The sequence below is a fragment of the Bombyx mori genome, chromosome W, assembly GCF_030269925.1.
Source record: "Bombyx mori chromosome W, ASM3026992v2".
Taxonomy (NCBI): domain Eukaryota; kingdom Metazoa; phylum Arthropoda; class Insecta; order Lepidoptera; family Bombycidae; genus Bombyx; species Bombyx mori.
The window spans coordinates 4,412,575-4,434,383 of NC_085135.1; the positions used below are offsets into that span (position 1 = coordinate 4,412,575).

Consider the following 21,809-nt stretch of genomic DNA (forward strand, 5'->3'; position numbering starts at 1 on the left):
CACTACACGCCGCGCACTTTTTGTGTAAGAATTAGGACGAAGAATAAGTCCAACACACTCACAGTTTGTTCCAAATTCACAGTCAGCCAACAAAAGCATCAATCCTAAAGCGAGAGATCCGATACTTTTCAAAATGTCCGCGAAGCTAAATGGCCGTAGACCCAAGCAGAAACGAGAGGGCCCGAGTTTGAAGACCAAGGCCCCACACAACAGACACAAACTCTAAACTTTAATAAAACTAAACAATTTAATTACATTAATAAACTACGAGCAGCAAACTACACACGTCCACTCAGCACGACAACTAGTGGGCGAAAAGTGGGCGATTGCCCGACCTCGGTTCGGGGCACATCTGGCGTCCAAGTGTTTTTCTCGGAAGTGACTACCTGTGCTAATTGCGTCGCATCGCCATCTGTGAGCGGGCGGACCCTTAAATTCCAGGAATTCGTTCGGTAACTTAGTGGCCCGTTTGCAAGCGGACGGCTGTGTGCCGTAATTAATTGCGATTATTACAACTTTTGGGGCCTCGCCGTAAGGCGAGTGTGTTTTTAAAGTCCCGGGGCAGCCCCCCCTGGGCACTCGTCCATTATAATGGCGTCCACGGTCGACCTGTTTGCAGAATTTCTTCGCCTTAGGTACCCAACGCTGTCGGCAGAATTTTTAGAATTCAAGACCCATCACGCAGCAAACTCGCCGGCGGTCTCCGTTGCCCCCGTCGCTCCTGCGTCATCCATCGCGGCCTCCGTCACGCCCGCCGATCTCGTGACCCCGATACTCGCGCCCAAAACTTCTGCGTCGACCGTTGCAGCTTCCGCCCCAACCGTGCGTTCGTCGGCGACCTACGTTGCATCCGTGCGTTCGTCCACGGCCTCCGTCGTGCCTGCGTCGTCCACTGCGCCGGCTAAAACACCCACCGGCAGGTCGCCCGCGCCCTCCTCATCCGATTCAGAGTCGGACATGGAGGTCGACCCTTCCCCCGCCGCCGCGACTGATGGATTCACAGTAGTCCAAAAAGGTAAAAAGCGCGCTGCGGAAGCCCGAGCTCCCGCGGCCGCTAAAGTAAGCAAAGCCGCGAACGCGTCGCGTCCCCGCCCTCCAACCCCCGTCGCTCCCGCTGTCCGTGCCACACCGTCGCCGCGTCCAGTGGCACAATCTAAAACTCAGACCCCTCCCCCGGTAATCCTTCAAGAGAAGGCAGCTTGGGACCGAGTTTCCCTGGCCCTTAAGGCCAAAAATATTGATTTTGTCAGCGCCCGTAATCTCGCCAACGGGATTCAAATAAAAGTAACGACACCCGACGACCATAGGGCCCTCTCAAGTTACCTCCGAAAGGAGCGTATAAGTTTCCACACTTATACGCTCCAGGAGGAGCGCGAACTCCGCGTTGTCATACGTGGAATCCCGAAGGAGCTAGATGCCGATCTCGTCAAGGCTGATCTGATAGAACAAGGTCTACCAGTAAATTCCGTGCACCGCATACACACCGGCCGCGGTAGGGAGCCATACAATATGGTTCTAGTCGTCCTCCAGCCTACCCCCGAGGGTAAGCACATTTTTAACATACAGACCGTCTGTAAGCTCTCCGGTATCGCCGTCGAAGTCCCACATAAAAAGGCACTCCTAGTCAGTGCCATAACTGCCAACTGTACGGGCACTCTTCCCGTAACTGTCACGCGCGCCCCCGATGTGTTAAGTGTTTGGGCGATCACGCCACGGCCCTTTGTACTCGCGACCTGAAAACCGCCACCGAACCGTCACCCCGCGAACTACCGTGGATGCCCCCGAGCTCCAAAAATAAATCGCCGCGTCGCCCGCCAAAACCGCCTCCGAGCTTCCCGCCCAGACATCAAAGCCTCAGCACCCTCTGTGCCGAAGGCTAAGCCTGCCTTCGTGCCGGCGCCGGTGCCCAGCGGCTCGGCCTGGGCTAAACCGTTGCCGTACACGAACACGGCTGCAGCTCCTCCCTCCGCGATTCGTCCCGCCCCCACGATACGTCCCTCCCCCGCGATTCGTTCCTCCCCCGCGACCAGCACTCAGACCGCGTCCGATAATCTCGCTCTAGCGATCGACTAGCGATTTTCAGTCGATCAACTTTGAGCGTGTTAACGCCTTGGGTGACGCCATTCGCGCCGCCTCCACTGCACAACACTTCATCGCCGTTGTGCAGGAATACGCTGACGTATACGCGTCGTTAAATACGTACGTCCTCCCCTCACTCCGCCGGTAATCAATGGCGTACATTAGTAGAATAAAGCCCTTATCCGTAACGATAGGATTTTTTAACGCTTACGGTCTCGCAAATCAACGTCAGGTTTGTGATTTTTTGCGTGACCATCAAATTGACATTTTCTTAGTGCAGGAGACTCTACTCAAGCCCGTGCGTCGCGACCCTAAAATCGCGAACTATTGTTATAGTTATCGTTCCTAACCATGTTTGGTTAGGAACGACAGGCTCACTGCTCGTGGTGGTGGTACCGTCATTTACTATAGAAGAGCCCTACATTGCGTCCCGCTCAATCCTCCCGCGCTCGCTAACATCGAAGCATCAGTGTGCCGAATCTCACTGACGGGTCACGCGCCGATCGTTATCGCGTCCGTTTATCTTCCTCCGGATAAGATCGTTCTAAGCAGTGATATCGAGGCGCTACTCGCCATGGGAAGCTCTGTCATTCTGGCGGACGACCTAAATTGTAAACACATCAGGTGGAACTCACACACCACAACCCCTAATGGCAGGCGGCTCGACGCGTTAGTCGATGATCTCGCCTTCGATATCGCCGCGAGTCGGCCTGAGGGGCCTACGAGGGGGGACATAGCTACTACCGTATCCGATTTGAGAGTACGAGCTAAGCGGTAGTAAGACCTTCGAGAGGGCGCGAGTTCTTCTAAGAAATCAGACCATCTGGCATCTCGGACTTCGGCGATGCGAGACTTTACGTCGCGTTGCAGGGCACGCATTTGAGTAGGATTTTCCACGGTATGATACCTATCGTAGGCGCGGATCGAGGCGTTCTTAGCTCGAAGGAGTTCCCTAATATCGTCGGGCAATTTGAAGCGGTGAAGGAAGTCCTCCGCCACAACTTGCTTCGATGACCTATTTAATGTCGAGGTGATGTGTGACGTTACGATGTCTATGGCTTCAACGGAGACGGAGACGGAGACGGAGAGGAGACGGAGAGGAGTCCGGGCTAAACGGGAGCGATGGTGGATCAGATTCAGCCAGGCTAATGCCCAGCGTGTGCCAATCCACCACAGTCCTCGTGACGGGAACGGAATCGGGAGCGCGACCGAGCTTCATAGGAGTGGGTAATATCGGTTTTGCCGCGTATCGAATCGTATCTATATATCGAGTATCAATATCGGATATTGAATCTATATATTGATGGATGCTAGTAGATTTTCTCGATTCATGATATTTGAGATTTTAAACGATACGCTGATATAATATCGTAATAGATATAGATTTAAGTCAACGTTATACGGTTGGTTTTCTGATATCAATTTATAATATGACTAGCTGACCCGGCAAACATTGTTTTGCCATATATAAGATTTCTAGGGAATTTCTAGTGTAGAAAAAAAAACTAACTTATTGTAAGTGTGTAAGGATGTGGTAAATGAGTGAAAGAGGTATGTAGTGCTGTGAACGATGAGGGAATATATAATAAAAATAACAAAACCTCATTCAACCACATAATACCTCATTATAACAAAAAAAAAAGTCCAAATAAAAATATATGTTGAGTTTTGCTGGACTTCCACCGGGCGCGTCCGTAGGTGGCGGATAACGGGATCCTCTGGGAACAGTCCCACTCCCAGGGGTATCGTCCGATCTTTTTCGTTGCAAGGATTTCTAGGTGTTAGGTAGGTAGGCTAGGTGTAGGAGTAGGGTAGCCTAGTTAGGCTTTGCAACGAAAGAGATCGGATGACGCGGACCAAAACCAGCAGGGGGAGTTGCGGGCTCTCCACGCCCTTCACTCGCTGAAGGGTGTTCCTCCTGGAGACGCTCGGGCTCCCTCTCTCTTCCCCTTCTTCCCCTTTTTGTTTTTTTTTTCGGGTGACGTCCGACCCGTTTCGGACCTAACCCATGGGTGATGGTGGGCCACTTTTGGCCTGCCCTTCGATGGAGAAGTGAGCCGGCGTTGCTTACGCATCTTCCGGCCGCTGGTCGCCATGTCCCCGGCTTCGGCTACAGGGGCACGCCCTCCAGAGGGGGGTACCGGTATACCGGCGTGGCTTCGTCGTAGTTGCTCTCTTGAGCGTCGGGCGGTGGTCTGTCGTGTTGCTCGTTGCACTCGGCGGGCCGCCGGCCAACCCGTAATCCTCACCGCGTGGGGGACGGGGGCCGCTGCCGCGAGGCACGGGGCCGCGAGGACGTAAACCTCTTTAAAAAATGCCCCAATCCTAAGCTCTGGTGCCCGGCGATGGGATGAATGGCTGGAGGGAGTCCAGTCCCAAGGGTACCAACCAGATCCCAGGGGACCGACCCCTGGTTAATCAAAAAGGAAAAATGAAAATGGCAACAGTTAAAGAATTATTACCCCAGGAGGGTACCTCCCGCTCTGCGGGGGGAGAATCCCTCCGTGCGGTCGAGCGATCGGCCGCACGCTGCCCCACCGTTTCTGGGGGGGGCAAACTTTGTCAAGACGAAGGGGGCGACGGCACGGGTCGCGTAAGGGACCGAGTTCCCACCGTGTTACTGGAGCGCTGTGACAGCCTGATTTCCCTGCACTCGGCGCGAAGCTCCGCGAGGGGCGACGCGTCCAGTGGGAGGGAGACTCCGGCTCTGTTCGCCGATAATGTTCGGCAACGGACTCGGCGGAAGCGGAAGTCGGCTCGACGGCCGGCGTCCTCCGCTCCGTCTGACTCCTCGGAGGGTGAGCCTGCCAGCGCCAAATATATGGCGTTGGCGGAAGGGCCGGCGACTGCTGCGGCGTCGCGCGCCACTAATTGTGACGTTTCTTCCCGCGGACTGGATGCTGCCTCCTTGGCGCAGTCCAGGGCCGCCTGCCGAAAGGCACCGAATGGGACAGAGGTGGGAGAGGTCGAGCGACTAGAGCGCTCCCTGACGGAGGTGGGTCCCTATGACCCTCTCCGTAGATTAAACATTATTAAAAAACTTGTGTCCGCGGTGGCGACGAAGTCGAGCACGGGCTTAAGGGGTGACTGCCTACGGGCCCTCAAATCTTCAGCCACCTCGATGGAGGAGATATTGGTGGAGGTGGTGGAGCGCACGACGGACAAGGAGAACGCGGACCTGCGGCGGGAGCTGGACCTTATGCACGCCCGCTTTGCGCAGGTGAGCGAAGAGAACGGCCACCTGCGAGCTGAAAACGGTCAAATCAAGGTTGACATGGCAGAGCTGCGCACGCTGGTCAATGACCTGATAGAGCAGCAGCGCAGCTCGGCCCCCGTTCCCCCTCCGCCCGAAGTGGAAGATGAAAGCGAGGCCGAAGAGCTGAGGCGGCGCCTCTTAATCTTGGAGGCACGCCGCTCCAAGGTGGAGCGTGCGAGGCCGCCCCTCGCTCACGAGGCGAAAGGCGCTGCCCCCATACCGGCACCCCGAAAGAAAATGGCCGCAAAAACATCTGGCGGTCCCAAAAAGGATGCGACACCAGCGGCACGTTCGGCCGCTTCGGCTGCTGCTCCGGCCAAACCCGGATCATCGGCAAAGGATATGGGGGCACCAAAACCCGCCCCCTCAAGGGCACCTATCACCGGCCAGCCCAAGACCCAGAAGGCCGCTCCTGCCCCGTCCCAGCCTGCGAAGGTGGGGCCCGGCAGGAGTCGGAATAAAAAGAAGGGGGGCGTCAACGCCGCCAAACCGGCACCAACTCCCCAGCCCCGCCCACTGCCCCCGGCCCCAGCAAACATGGATGAGGCCTGGACGACGGTAGTGCGGCGTGGGCCTAAGAAAGTGGCGGCGCCTCCTGCGCCGCGCCCCAAGCCCGCCCCTGCGGCCACCGCTCCCCGCCAAGAGGGTCGAGCGGAGCCGAGGGGCCGAAATGGACGAAGGAGGCCGCGCGCCCCGCGGTCGGCTGCAGTGGTAGTGGAGCTGCTGCCGGCCGGCAAAGAAAAGGGCATCACCTACCATGAGGTGATGACCCAGGCGCGCGGCGGCGTAAATGTGGACGCCCTCGGCGTGGAGGGGGGCATCAAGGTCCGGCAGACGGCCAACGGGGCCCGTCTCATAGAATGCCCCGGCCCAAACACTAACGCCGCGGCCGAAAAATTGGCGGCCCGGCTGAGGGAGATCCTGCCGGACCCCGAGGTGGTGCGCATCGCGCGGCCCGTAAAAATGGCGGAGGTGAAGATTACGGGCCTCGACGAGTGCGCCACGAAGGAGGAGGTCGCCGCGGCCATCGCGTCGCAAGGCAACTGCGCCCTCGCCGACGTCAAAGTCGGGGAGCTCCGGGCGACGTACTCCGGAACCCGGACGGCGTGGGCGCGTTGCCCCATCGCAACGGCGAACCTCCTGGCCACCCCTCCACAGGGTCGGCCTTCGGACAGCCCAGGATGGCTGCGCGTGGGCTGGGTAGTGGCCCACGTGCAACTGCAGGAGAGCAGGCCGTGGCGTTGTCTTCGGTGCTTCGGCACCGGCCACGGCCTCGCCAAGTGTCCCTCGACCGTGGACCGCAGCGGCTTGTGTTTCCGCTGCGGCCAACCGGGGCACAAGGCAGCCTCCTGCACCACAGCCGCGCCGCACTGCGTCTTGTGCGACGCGGCTAAAAGGAAGGCCGACCACCGGGCCGGGGGCCCGGCGTGTAAATCCGCCCCCTCCTCTACCAAAATGAGGAGGGGCGGAAAGAAAAAGAAGAAGGAGAGGCCGGCTGCAACAAGGGCAGCCGGCGAGTCAGTTCCCGCCGCGGCTATTGTCGAGCCGCAGGGCGGGACAGACGAGGGAGCGATGGACGTAGCCTCGTAATGGGTTGCGTCCACCGCTTCCTCCAGTGCAATTTGAACCACTCCGCCAGGGCACAGGATCTCCTCGTCCACACCATGGCGGAGTGGTCAATCGATGTCGCTGTCGCCGCGGAGCCGTACTTCGTCCCCACCGACCAGGACTGCTGGATGGGGGACGTCGACGGCTCCGTGGCCATCGTACTAAGACAGTCCGCGGCGTTACCCCCCTTGGATATGGTGGCCAGGGGACCCGGGTACGTCGCGGCTAGGATCGACGGGACCGTCGTGATCGGGGCGTACTTTTCTCCGAACAGGAGCCTCGCTGAATTCGAACGGTTTCTGGGCGGGCTCGAGGCGCTTTTACACCGCCTCGGGTCCCGCCCAGTCATCGTCGCGGGGGACCTCAATGCCAAGTGTACGGCTTGGGGCTCCCCCCGCACGGATTCGCGAGGCGAGGCCCTTTCGGAGTGGGCGATCGCGACCGGCCTCTGTCTCCTAAACAGAGGCACGGTCGCGACTTGCGTGCGGTGGAACGGGCAATCTCACGTGGACGTGACGTTCGCGTCCCCGTCCGCCGTGCGCCGCACCCGCGGCTGGCGCGTACTGGAGGGGGCGGAGACGCTCTCGGACCACAGATACGTCCGATTTGAGCTCTCTGCCTCCTCCTTGTCGTCGTCGTCAGCCGCGGGCGCCCGCGGCGAGGAGGAGCTCCCGCAAGGTGCGCCCCGTTCGTTCCCCAGGTGGGCCTTGAAAAGAATGAATAAGGAGTTGCTGATGGAGGCGGCCGCTGTTGCTGCGTGGGCACCAAAACCCGCGCAGCTCGCGGACGTGGATGCGGAGGTCGACTGGTTCCGGGGCACCAATGCAAATATTTGTGATGCCGCCATGCCCCGGGTCGGCCCCCGAGCACCACGTGGGGGTGCGTTCTGGTGGTCGCCCGAGATCGCAAGACTCCGAGAGGAGTGCGTGAGGGCGCGCCGCCGGAGCGCACGCCACCGCCGCCGCCGTCGTCGCGACGCTGCGTTCGCGGAGACGGCGGCCCAGCTGCACGCTGACTGTCGTCAAAAGCAGACGGCGCTGCAGCTGGCCATCGGCGAGGCCAAGAAGCAGAGCATGAAGACTCTCCTGGAGTCGCTCGATGAAGATCCCTGGGGGCGCCCATACAAGATGGTTCGCAGGAAACTGCAGCCGTGGGCGCTCCCGGTGACCGAGCGGCTCCAGCCTCGGCAGCTGCGGGAAATAGTTTCAGCGCTTTTCCCGCCGGCAGCGGGGGGGGACTTTGAGCCCCCCCAGATGGACGCCACGTGGGGCACGCCTCCGCGTCGCCCCAGCGTTCCCGCTGCCGAGGAGCCCCCGCCCCCTATCACGGGGGCGGAGATCCATGCGGCCGTGTCCAGAATGAGAGCGAAGGACGCGGCCCCCGGCCCTGACGGCGTTCACGGCCGGGTCTGGAGCTTGGCCTTCGAGGCCCTAGGGGACCGGCTCGGGGGGCTTTTCGAAGCGTGCCTCGAGTCGGGACGGTTCCCGTCGAAATGGAAGACGGGCAGACTGGTCCTTCTGCGGAAGGACGGGCGCCCCGCGGACTCACCTGCGGGATATCGCCCCATCGTGTTGCTGGACGAAGCGGGCAAGATGCTCGAGAGGATTGTCGCGGCCCGCATCGTCCGGCACCTGACCGAGACGGGTCCCGATCTTTCGGCGGAGCAATACGGCTTCAGAGAGGGCCGCTCGACGATCGACGCGATTTTGCGCGTGCGTGCCCTCTCCGACGAAGCCGTATCCCGGGGCGGGGTGGCGATGGCGTTATCCTTAGATGTAAGGAACGCCTTCAACACCCTGCCCTGGTCGGTGATCGCGGGGGCGCTGGAGTATCACGGCGTCCCCGCATACCTCCGTCGACTGATCGGCTCCTACCTCGAGGGCAGGTCGATCCAGTGCATCGGACACGGTGGGGCGATGTACCGCTTTCCGGTCGAGCGCGGTGTTCCGCAGGGGTCTGTCCTGGGCCCCCTGCTGTGGAACATCGGCTACGACTGGGTCCTGCGGGGCGTCATTCGGGGTCCCCTCCCCGGGCTGAGCGTAATTTGTTACGCCGACGACACGTTGGTCGTGGCTCCGGGGAGGGACTACCGGGAGTCTGCCCGTCTGGCGTGCGCAGGCGTGGCACACGTCGTCACTAGGATCCGACGGTTGGGGCTCGAGGTGGCGCTCGACAAAACCCAGGCCCTGTTATTTCACGGGCCGGGACGAGCGCCGCCTCTGGGTGCCCACCTCGTGATCGGAGGCGTCCGCGTCGGGGTCGGGGTGACCGGTCTTCGGTACCTCGGCCTCGAACTGGACGGTCGGTGGAACTTCCGCGCTCACTTTGAGAAGTTGGGCCCTCGACTGATGGCGACGGCCGGCTCTTTGAGCCGGCTGCTTCCAAACGTCGGGGGTCCCGATCAGGTGGCGCGCCGCCTCTACATGGGGGTGGTGCGGTCGATGGCACTATACGGGGCTCCCGTATGGTGCCACGCCCTGACCCGCAAGAACGTAGCGGCGCTGCGACGTCCGCAGCGCGCGATTGCGGTCAGGGCGATCCGAGGATACCGCACCGTCTCATTCGAGGCGGCGTGCTTGCTCGCCGGGACCCCACCCTGGGAGCTGGAGGCGGAGGCGCTCGCTGCCGATTACCGGTGGCGTAGCGACCTTCGCTCTAGGGGGGAAGGGCGCCCCGGCGAAGGAGTAGTTCGAGCGCGGAGGCTCCAATCTCGGCGGTCCGTGCTGGAGGCGTGGTCTCGCCGCTTGGCGGACCCGTCGGCCGGCCTCCGAACCGTCGAGGCGGTCCGCCCGGTTCTCGCGGACTGGGTGGGCCGCGACCGCGGATGCCTCACCTTCCGGCTAACGCAGATGCTTACCGGCCATGGTTGTTTCGGCCGGTACTTGCACAAGATAGCCGGAAGGGAACCGACGGCGCAGTGCCACCACTGCGCGGACCGCGACGAGGAAGATACAGCGGAACACACGCTGGCGCGTTGCTCTGGATTCGACGAGCAACGCGCCGCCCTCGTCGCGGTCATTGGAGAGGACCTCTCGCTGCCGCGCGTCGTGGCTACGATGCTCGGCAGCGACGCGTCCTGGAAGGCGATGCTCGACTTCTGCGAGTCCACCATCTCGCAGAAGGAGGCGGCGGAGCGAGAGAGGGAGAGCTCTTCCCTTTCCGCACCGATCCGTCGCCGTCGAGCCGGGGGCCGGAGGCGGGAATATGCCCGTACGTCCCGGCCCCTGTAGGTGGCGGCCTCCCCCCGGTGAAGGTCAAGGGGCGACCTGAGGGGGTGAGGCCGCGCGGCGCGCTACCAGCACTCTAGCGCGCTGCCGTGGAGTGAATAGAGCGACCGGTCGACGGTGTATCGCGTCCCGACCCGGCAGGCTGGTTCTGGTCCAGCGGGGTATTCCGGGACACCAGCGGCACCGTCTGGGCGGCCCGACGGGCTGCCGTACCGAGACGGCCGACGTTTCAGAGCCTTCGATTCGCCTCGAAGGCTCCGTCGGCTGGGCGTCCTTGGGGTGAGCCGCGCCGTCTGGTTGTAGTGTTGACCGCGGTAGCCCCCCTACCTCATCCGGGTTCTGACCTCGGAGGGGATCGGACGTCGGGTGTAAGAGTGCAGGGGAGTCGTTTAGTGGGTGGGTCCTAAAATCCTTGGGCCCGCGGTCTGCTCACAACACCATGCAGATCGTTGAGTCTCACATACCCCGCGCGCCCCTTTTGCGCGGGGACCTCGTAGGAGGTTCGGCCCTCTACCCGAAAAAAAAAAAAAAAAAAAAAGGGGTGGACAACCCTCGCCCGAGATCGCAAGACTCCGCGAGGAGTGCGTGAGGGCGCGCCGCCGGAGCGCACGCCACCGCCGCCGCCGTCGTCGCGACGCTGCGTTCGCGGAGACGGCGGCCCAGCTGCACGCTGACTGTCGTCAAAAGCAGACGGCGCTGCAGCTGGCCATCGGCGAGGCCAAGAAGCAGAGCATGAAGACTCTCCTGGAGTCGCTCGACGAAGATCCCTGGGGGCGCCCATACAAGATGGTTCGCAGGAAACTGCAGCCGTGGGCGCTCCCGGTGACCGAGCGGCTCCAGCCTCGGCAGCTGCGGGAAATTGTTGCGGCACTCTTCCCGCCGGCAGCGGGGGGGGACTTTGAGCCCCCCCAGATGGACACCACGTGGGGCACGCCTCCGCGTCGCCCCAGCGTTCCCGCTGCCGAGGAGCCCCCTCCCCCTATCACGGGGGCGGAGATCCATGCGGCCGTGTCCAGAATGAGAGCGAAGGACGCGGCCCCCGGCCCTGACGGCGTTCACGGCCGGGTCTGGAGCTTGGCCTTCGAGGCCCTAGGGGACCGGCTCGGGGGGCTTTTCGAAGCGTGCCTCGAGTCGGGACGGTTCCCGTCGAAATGGAAGACGGGCAGACTGGTCCTTCTGCGGAAGGACGGGCGCCCCGCGGACTCACCCACGGGCTATCGCCCCATCGTGTTGCTGGACGAAGCGGGCAAGATGCTCGAGAGGATCGTCGCGGCCCGCATCGTCCGGCACCTGACCGAGACGGGTCCCGATCTTTCGGCGGAACAGTACGGCTTCAGAGAGGGCCGCTCGACGATAGACGCAATTCTGCGCGTGCGTGCCCTCTCCGACGAAGCCGTATCCCGGGGCGGGGTGGCGATGGCGTTATCCTTAGATGTAAGGAACGCCTTCAACACCCTGCCCTAGTTGGTGATCGCGGGGGCGCTGGAGTATCACGGCGTCCCCGCATACCTCCGCCGACTGATCGGCTCCTACCTCGAGGGCAGGTCGATCCAGTGCATCGGACACGGTGGGGCGATGTACCGCTTTCCGGTCGAGCGCGGTGTTCCGCAGGGGTCTGTCCTGGGCCCCCTGCTGTGGAACATCGGCTACGACTGGGTCCTGCGGGGCGTCATTCGGGGTCCCCTCCCCGGGCTGAGCGTAATTTGTTACGCCGACGACACGTTGGTCGTGGCTCCGGGGAGGGACTACCGGGAGTCTACCCGTCTGGCGTGCGCAGGCGTGGCACACGTCGTCACAAGGATCCGACGGTTGGGGCTCGAGGTGGCGCTCGACAAAACCCAGGCCCTGTTGTTTCACGGGCCGGGACGAGCGCCACCTCTGGGTGCCCACCTCGTGATCGGAGGCGTCCGCGTCGGGGTCGGGGTGACCGGTCTTCGGTACCTCGGCCTCGAACTGGATGGTCGGTGGAACTTCCGCGCTCACTTTGAGAAGTTGGGCCCTCGACTGATGGCAACGGCCGGCTCTCTGAGCCGGCTTCTTCCAAACGTCGGGGGTCCCGATCAGGTGGCGCGCCGCCTCTACATGGGGGTGGTGCGGTCAATGGCACTATACGGGGCTCCCGTATGGTGCCACGCCCTGACCCGCAAGAACGTCGCGGCGCTGCGACGTCCGCAGCGCGCGATCGCGGTCAGGGCGATCCCAGGATACCGCACCGTCTCCTTCGAGGCGGCGTGCTTGCTCGCCGGGACGCCACCCTGGGACCTGGAGGCGGAGGCGCTCGCTGCCGATTACCGGTGGCGTAGCGACCTTCGCTCTAGGGGGGAAGGGCGCCCCGGCGAAGGAGTAGTTCGAGCGCGGAGGCTCCAATCTCGGCGGTCCGTGCTGGAGGCGTGGTCTCGCCGCTTGGCGGACCCGTCGGCCAGCCTCCGTACCGTCGAGGCGGTCCGCCCGGTTCTCGCGGACTGGGTGGGCCGCGACCGCGGATGCCTCACCTTCCGGCTGACGCAAATGTTGACCGGCCATGGTTGTTTTGGCCGGTACCTTTTCAAAATAGCCGGAAGGGAACCGACGGCGCAGTGCCACCACTGCGCTGACCGCGACGAGGATGACACAGCGGAACATACATTGGCGCGTTGCTCTGGATTCGACAAGCAACGCGCCGCCCTCGTCGCGGTCATAGGAGAGGACCTCTCGCTGCCGCGCGTCGTGGCTACGATGCTCGGCAGCGACGCGTCCTGGAAGGCGATGCTCGACTTCTGCGAGTCCACCATCTCGCAGAAGGAGGCGGCGGAGCGAGAGAGGGAGAGCTCTTCCCTTTCCGCACCGATCCGTCGCCGTCGAGCCGGGGGCCGGAGGCGGGAATACGCCCGTACGTCCCGGCCCCTGTAGGTGGCGGCCTCCCCCCGGTGAAGGTCAAGGGGCGACCTGAGGGGTGAGGCCGCGCGGCGCGCTACCAGCACTCTAGCGCGCTGCCGTGGAGTGATTAGAGCGACCGGTCGACGGTGTATCGCGTCCCGACCCGGCAGGCTGGTTCTGGTCCAGCGGGGTATTCCGGGACACCAGCGGCACCGTCTGGGCGGCCCGACGGGCTGCCGTACCGAGACGGCCGACGTTTCAGAGCCTTCGATTCGCCTCGAAGGCTCCGTCGGCTGGGCGTCCTTGGGGTGAGCCGCGCCGTCTGGTTGTAGTGTTGACCGCGGTAGCCCCCCTACCTCATCCGGGTTCTGACCTCGGAGGGGATCGGACGTCGGGTGTAAGAGTGCAGGGGAGTCGTTTAGTGGGTGGGTCCTAAAATCCTTGGGCTCGCGGTCTGCTCAACCCTAATCACTTAGGGGTATGAAAAATAGATAGTAGCCGATTCTCAGGCTTACTGAACATGCATAAAAAATTTCATGAGAATCGGTCAAGCGGTTTCGGAGGAGTACGGGAACGAACTCGCATGAGACAAAACTCATGAAAAGGCAAAGGGGGGAAAGTGACGCGTTTAGTGCGGAGCACATCTCTCCCATCACCCTCCCCCTCGGGACGCCGGACTGGCGGTCGTCGGCGCCACGACCACCAACCCTCTCGGTCGGCAGGCTATCCGAAGCCCGCCTAGATGGCGCCGGTTAGAATGGTCTATCCTACGGAATACCCCGCTGGGTCAGAACCAGCGTGGGTTGAGGATAGCCGGCCTTCCATCACCCGGATGCTCATGCATAAAACGCGTGCAGAGCAGCTTGCACGTCGTCTTCTTAGTCCCCCTTCGCCGGTCCCCAGGCCGACGTGTGAGGGAGAACCGAAACACTTAGAGGGCCAGGGCTTGGGCGAGATCCGCCTCCCTGGCCCCCGCTCGACGGCGGCGGGCCTGTGCGCCCTCACGCGCCCCGCCGCCTCCTTCTGCGAGATGGTGCACTCGCAGAAGTCGAGCATCGCCTTCCACGACTCGTCGTCACCGAGCATCGATGCCACAACACTCGGCAACGACAAGTCGTTTCCTATTTTTGCGACGAGGACACGGCGCCACCCCTCCCATGCGGGGCAGGCGACGAGCGTGTGCTCCGCCGTGTCCAAGTCGCAACCACAATGGTGGCACTCTGCCGTCGGCTCGGCTCCGATCCGGTGCAGGAACTCACCGAAGCAACCATGCCCAGTGAGCACCTGCGTGAGCCGGAAAGTGAGGCGTCCTCTGTCACGATTCACCCAGTTCACAAGAACCGGGCGAATCGCCTCGACGGTCCTACGACCAGCCGAAGGATCGGTCAGCCGTCTGGACCATGCCTCCAGCACGGACCGCCGAGATTGGGCCCTCCGCGCTCTGACCACACTGGGGCTGGGACGCGCCACGCCCCGGGCACGAAGGTCAGCCCGCCACTGATAGTCAGCGGCGAGCGCCTCCGCCTCCAGGACCCAAGGCGGCGTCCCAGCCAGTACACACGCCGCCTCGAAGGAGATGGTGCGATAGCCACGGATGACCCTGACCGCGATGGTGCGTTGCGGCCGTTGCAGCAGCTTCGCTACCCCCACGGCCAGGGACTGGCCTCACACGGGCGCCCCGTATAGGGCCATTGATCGCACTACCCCCGTATAGAGACGGCGCGTCACCTGGTCAGGGCCCCCCACGTTGGGCAGAAGCCGGCTTAACGCGCCAGCCACCCCCAACAAACGAGGGACCAGGTTCTGAAAGTGAGCACGGAAGGTCCAACGACTGTCCAGAATGAGGCCGAGGTACTTCAACTGCACCCCGACCTCGATACGGACGCCTCCAACCATGATATGGGCATCGACAGGTGGCACTCTCCGGGGCCTGTGGAACCACATGGCCTCGGATTTACTGAGCGCCACGTCGAGGCCCAATCTCCTGATTTTACCGAAGACATGCGCCACCCAAGCGGTGGCAAGACGAGCAGACTCAGCAAAACTCCCCCCCCGGGCCACGACCAGCGTGTCGTCTGCGTAACAGATTACGCTTAGGCCCGGGAGGAGGGCACCCCTCAGTACCCAGTCATACCCGATATTCCACAAAAGGGGGCCGAGCACCGACCCCTGTGGAACACCGCGCACGACCGGGAACCTGTGCACGATCCCACCGTGTCCGGTACACGTGACCGATCTGTCCTCCAAGTAGGAACCCACCAGTCGGCGAAGGTAGAGAGGCACTCCGTGTCTTTCCAGTGCCCCCCCTATCACGGACCAGGGCAGGGTGTTAAACGCATTGATCCCCTTGAAGCTACAGTTTATGTAGGAATAATGACTTTTTGGCGGGAACGCGAGGTGTGAAGTTGTGTGATTTGTTTTATTTTGTCTATTTAGTGTTTCTTCAGGTTTAAATGTGTAATAATTGAGTCGACTATTATCAAAGCCGGCAATCTGACTTTTGGACAATTATTGGTAAATCAGAAAAACGAATTATTGACTTTGTATTCCATTGGCAGTCACAAAACTCTTCGGAACGACATCTTAGATAAATAACAAGTTAACTATTAACCTTTATTTAATGCAGGTTTTGAACCGTATTCTTTGAAGGAGACGATTATATTCAAATCAATCTGTATTGACATATCAATAACATTTTTTTGTGCAAATGCACAGATTGCCACCTTTGATAATAGACGACTCAAATTTTGTGGTCGTCGTGGCCTAACGGATAAGATGTCCGGTGCATTCGTGTTGAAGCGATGCACCGGTGTTCGAATCCCGCAGGCGGGTACCAATTTTTCTAATGAAATACGTACTCAACAAATGTTCACGATTGACTTCCACGGTGAAGGAATAACATCGTGTAATAAAAATGAAACCCGCAAAATTATAATTTGCGTAATTACTGGTGGTAGGACCTCTTGTGAGTCCGCACGGGTAGGTACCACCGCCCCGCCTATTTCTGCCGTGAAGCAGTAATGCGTTTCGGTTTGAAGGGTGGGGCAGCCGTTGTGACTATATGAGACCTTAGAACTATATCTCAAGGTGTGTGGCGCATTTACGTTGTAGATGTCTATGGGCTCCAGTAACCACTTAACATCAGGTGGGCTGTGAGCTCGTCCACACAGCAGCGCTAAAAAAAAAAAAAAAAATTGTGGTTTATTAGCTGTTTAATATCTGTGAAAGTGCACAAATGTGCCGCTGTACGTAACTTCTCGGTATCCTCCCACCTGTCGATGCCCATATCGTGGTTGGAGGCGTCCGTATAGGGGTCGGGGTGCAGTTGAAGTACCTCGGTCTCATCCTGGACAGTCGTTGGACCTTCCGTGCTCACTTTCAGAACCTGGTCCCACGTTTGTTGGGGGTGGCCGGCGCGTTAAGCCGGCTTCTGCCCAACGTGGGGGGCCCTGACCAGGTGACGCGCCGTCTCTATACGGGGGTGGTGCGATCAATGGCCCTATACGGGGCGCCCGTGTGAGGCCAGTCCCTGGCCGTGGGGGTAGCGAAGCTGCTGCAACGGCCGCAACGCACCATCGCGGTCAGGGTCATCCGTGGCTATCGCACCATCTCCTTCGAGGCGGCGTGTGTACTGGCTGGGACGCCGCCTTGGGTCCTGGAGGCGGAGGCGCTCGCCGCTGACTATCAGTGGCGGGCTGACCTTCGTGCCCGGGGCGTGGCGCGTCCCAGCCCCAGTGTGGTCAGAGCGCGGAGGGCCCAATCTCGGCGGTCCGTGCTGGAGGCATGGTCCAGACGGCTGACCGATCCTTCGGCTGGTCGTAGGACCGTCGAGGCGATTCGCCCGGTTCTTGTGAACTGGGTGAATCGTGACAGAGGACGCCTCACTTTCCGGCTCACGCAGGTGCTCACTGGGCATGGTTGCTTCGGTGAGTTCCTGCACCGGATCGGAGCCGAGCCGACGGCAGAGTGCCACCATTGTGGTTGCGACTTGGACACGGCGGAGCACACGCTCGTCGCCTGCCCCGCATGGGAGGGGTGGCGCCGTGTCCTCGTCGCAAAAATAGGAAACGACTTGTCGTTGCCGATTGTTGTGGCATCGATGCTCGGCGACGATGAGTCGTGGAAGGCGATGTTCGACTTCTGCGTGTGCACCATCTCGCAGAAGGAGGCAGCGGGGCACGTGAGAGACGCGCAAGCCCGCCGCCGTCGAGCGGGGGCCAGGGAGGCGGATCTCGCCCAAGTCCTGGCCCTCTAAGTGTTTCGGGTCCCCCTCACATGTCGGTCTGGGGACCGGCGAGGGGGGCCTAAGAAGACGACGTGCAAGCTGCTCTGCACGCGTTTTACGCAAGAGCATCCGGGTGATGGAAGACCGGCTATCCTCGACCCACGCTGGTTGTGGTTCAGCGGGGTATTACGAAGGATAGCTCACTCTAACCGGCGCCATCTAGGCGGGCTTCGGATAGCCTGCCGACCGAGAGGGCTGGTGGTCGTAGCGCTGACGACCGCCGGTCCGGTGTCCCGAGGGGGAGGGTGATGGGAGAGATGTGCTCCGCACTAAACGCTTCACTTTCCCCCCTCTGCCTCTTCATGAGTTCTGTCTCATGCGAGGTTTGGACGTTGGTTGTTGAGCGACAGGAGGTTTTAGTCAGTTCGACTCTGACATGCCCCGCCCTCCATCCCCAGTGGAGGGCGGAAGTCCGGAGATTTCCTCCTGACCAAAAAAAAAAAAATCCTCCAAAAAGTCCACTGAGATCTTAATAAATGACCACCATTTTACTGAGATTATATTTCATCCCATATCATCTCATTTCATTTCACCCCAGTTGATTAATGTCTCAAATTAATCATCTTCATTTCATTTCATTCCATAATATCATTTTTCATAAAAATATGAATATAATTTAAAATAAGATATGACTTAAAGGTCTCAGTTACCAGGTCATAAAATCCATTACAAATGTAGGAATAGTTCCAGCGCACCCTGGCGGCCGTAGATTAACATGTATTCTCGAATATTTATAGTCTGTGGCATGTCACCTTTTACATTGAAAAAAGTCAGGATCGAAATTTTTGAGCGAGCTATAGTTTGTGGTGATAAAATTAATAATTTCAAGTAGATTAATTGTTGTAATTGATATAACTAGTCAATATCAGTAAAATAAAGTTGTGAGTGATTGATATAATGTACAATTTAGGAACCAGAAGTACCGTAAAATTAAATAAAATTTCGCAACCTCAAAAAACCGTTCTGCTTACAGTAAGCACAGTGGGTAGTCTGGCGCTCCGTTTACAACGGGATTTTTTAACGGAACTTGGCGCCAGATTCTACCGAATCTGTGGATCAAATTAATCATCTTCATTTCATTTCACTCCATAATATATTTTTCATAAAAATATGAATATAAATTAAAATAAGACATGACTTAAAGGTCTCAGTTACCAGGTCATAAAATCCATTACAAATTTAGGAATAATTCCAGCGCACCCTGGCGGCCGTAGATTACCATGTATTCTCGAATATTTATAGTCTGTGGCATGTCACTTTTTACATTGAAAAAAGTCAGGATCGAAATTTTTGAGCGAGCTATAGTTTGTGGTGATAAAATTAATAATTTCAAGTAGATTAATTGTTATAATTGATATAACTAGTTAATATCAGTAAAATAAAGTTGTGAGTGATTGATATAATGTACAATTTAGGAACCAGAAGTACCGTAGAATTAAATAAAATTTCGCAACCTCAAAAAACCGTTCTGCTTACAGTAAACACAGTGGGTAGTCTGGCGCTCCGTTTACAACGGGATTTTTTAACGAAACTTGGCGCCAGATTCTACCGAGCTATAGTTTGTGGTGATAAAATTAATAATTTCAAGTAGATTAATTGTTATAATTGATATAACTAGTTAATATCAGTAAAATAAAGTTGTGAGTGATTGATATAATGTACAATTTAGGAACCAGAAGTACCGTAGAATTAAATAAAATTTCGCAACCTCAAAAAACCGTTCTGCTTACAGTAAACACAGTGGGTAGTCTGGCGCTCCGTTTACAACGGGATTTTTTAACGAAACTTGGCGCCAGATTCTACCGAATTTGTGGATAGAGCGACCGGTCGACGGTGTATCGCGTCCCGACCCGGCAGGCTGGTTCTGGTCCAGCGGGGTATTCCGGGACACCAGCGGCACCGTCCGGGCGGACGGCCGACGTTTCAGAGCATTCGATTCGCCTCGAAGGCTCCGTCGGCTGGGCGTCCTTGGGGTGAGCCGCGCCGTCTGGTTGTAGTGTTGACCGCGGTAGCCCCCCTACCTCATCCGGGTTCTGACCTTGGAGGGGATCGGACGTCGGGTGTAAGAGTGCAGGGGAGTCGTTTAGTGGGTGGGCCCTAAAATCTTTGGGCCCGCGGTCTGCTCACAACACCATGCAGATCGTAGAGTCTACATACCTCGCGCGCCCCTTTTCGGCCCTCTACCCGAAAAAAAAAAAAAAAAGGCCTATGAATAATTCTGATAATTTATTTCCATATTCGCTGATAGACATATTATTTTGACTTAAGTTATTTATTTGAGAAAGCATTGAATTTGCAGATTTTTTTGTAAGCAAATAAGATTTGATGTCCTTTACTGGTTTTTAACACGAAAGATATTAGTAACTTTATTTGATTTTTATTTTTTAAGCAATCACTATATAATTCCGTAGTGAGTTAGGCAATCGCCCGATGCCCGTATTTGCTGAATCCACATCGGATGACCCCGTGCGTCATAACAGAAACTGCACCATTGCAGATTTAGCAATAAGTTTACTTTAATAAATATATTGTAATTATAAATTAGTCTTGTAGTACATTCAAACGAATAAACATCGTTTTAATTAAATAAATTCTTTTTTTTATAATTAACTCGTTCGCCGTAACTTAACTGGCGCAGTCGGTAGGATCGCGACACTCGCCTTGAATAGAACTCTTCAGGCTTGAGTGAACGGTATCAACCGTTATTTTCGCGAGCTCATACAACGAATCTACGAACGGCGACTATCATCTAGCGGGAGTTCCGGAGAATTGGGAGTCCTGCTGTACTACAAGGCCCGGTTGGAGATGCAAAGGACATTGGGGTGAGTGCAAGTTGTATTCCCAGTTTCCTGTGCTATATTTCCTGCCGTTATATCCTGAATGTTATGTGTGTTTGTGTATAGACTAAAATCGTTATAAACAAAGCACTACATACACTAGAGTAGGTGAATCTGATAGGTATTTTTTTTTTATATGCATATGTCAATGACACGGTTGCAGCACGGTAGCAATATTATAAATCATCGGTACGTTTTATTGTTTGCTAAAATCGCGGATCATATAACGTTGCTGATAATTCATTTTCACGCTTTTATCGTACAGAATAAGCAAAGTACTAGCTAATAATCTTACGTAAAACATTATTATAAAGTTATTTAATTGTGAGTTTTATAGTTTTGTGTTGTATAGCTTATAAAGATGGCAATGGCAAACATCGAACTAGCAACTTTTAAGTTCGTTTCTGAACTGTTACCTAAGTACGATGGTAACCCTAAAACATTGAACTATTTTATTAAAGAAGTAGAAAATGTTATATCATTATTGGATCAACCAGTTAGGGTACACCCCGCTCTTATTAGCTTAATTAAGAGTAAACTGAGCGATACTGCAATTTGTGCAATAGCTTCAGAGGGAAACGTGGATAGTTGGCAATCAATTAAAACAGCGCTAACGCGTAGATTAGGCGAACCACGCAACGAAATACAATTGATGCAAGAATTAATAAGGTTGCGTCGTAATAAGAACGAAGACGCAGAGTCTTTTGGTAAACGTTTACGAGAAATATTAGACACATTAAACGTGGTAGGTAGACACACAGATAAGTCATACTACGAAAATATGGTAATAGATCAGTATGTAAGTCACTTAGACTTTCACGTATCTATTGGGGTGAGGATTTCAAAACCCTCGACTCTGGAAGCAGCTATAGTAACGGCTAGACAAGAGGAGGCGCGATTAGTGTTTAATAGATTTAATAATAGTTTTAGTTCATTAAATATACAGCATAAGCAAAAGGAAATAACTAAGTCTAACCAAATCTCTTACCCGGTAAGTAACCTTCCCCCGCGCAATAGTTGGAACCCGGAGTTAAAACCACAACGAGGGCCAACCATGCCGTCTTGGAGGAGTGGTCCGGCGTCAGGTAAGGTGAGACCTAGCGGATCAGGTACCTTTAGGAATACAGGCAACTTTAGACCACAACTAAATGTACCTCGACAGCAAATAAACCCACCACAAAGAGTATCAGACGTCACTATGAGGTCAGTAAACAAGCCCGAAAAACTGCGCTTTGCACCGGAAGAAATGTTCTACACACAGCATAGCCAGGAGCAGTATTACCCTGACAATTACGACCCATATTACAGTGGTGAGTACTATAACCATAACATGCAATACAGCGACCAAAACTACGAGTATACGCCAGATATGTCGGGAGAAGAATCAAATCAACAGGATTTTCTTCAGGACGAGGACCAATCGAACCTCAGCTGATAAAGACTGTTAACCTCAACCACCACGGCAAAGACCACCTCCCTTACATCGAATTACCGGAGTTTCAAGGTAAATTTCTATTAGATACTGGTGCCTCACGTTGTATGATATCACCGGATGTAATAGCCGGTACTAGCCTCGAACAATGCATCGAACGTGAGCCATTTACAGTAAAAACCGCACATGCTACTACTCGTCACGAGCACGTTGCAATTTTACCTTTACC

General features: G+C 57.1%; 1 protein-coding gene across 1 annotated transcript; it reads left to right on the forward strand.

Annotated features, from left to right (window-relative positions):
• Positions 1–591: 591 nt before the first annotated feature.
• LOC134201692 (atherin-like) lies at positions 592–21,583 on the forward strand. Its single transcript, XM_062676933.1, has 3 exons — positions 592–826; positions 5,193–5,754; positions 21,457–21,583. Exons 1-3 carry the CDS (start codon positions 592–594, stop codon positions 21,581–21,583), a joined length of 924 nt encoding a protein of 307 aa, XP_062532917.1.
• The last annotated feature ends 226 nt before the right edge of the window (positions 21,584–21,809 follow it).

What these genes read in the sequence shown, in the direction of transcription:
- LOC134201692 (XM_062676933.1), top strand. Translation starts at nt 592, where the DNA reads ATGGCGTCCACGGTCGACCTGTTTGCAGAATTTCTTCGCCTTAGGTAC. An exon ending in AGCTTCCGCCCCAACCGTGC is followed by an intron (nt 827 to 5,192) that starts GTTCGTCGGCGA and finishes TCAAATCTTCAG; the next exon opens with CCACCTCGATGGAGGAGATA. An exon ending in CAGAAGGCCGCTCCTGCCCC is followed by an intron (nt 5,755 to 21,456) that starts GTCCCAGCCTGC and finishes CCCATATTACAG; the next exon opens with TGGTGAGTACTATAACCATA.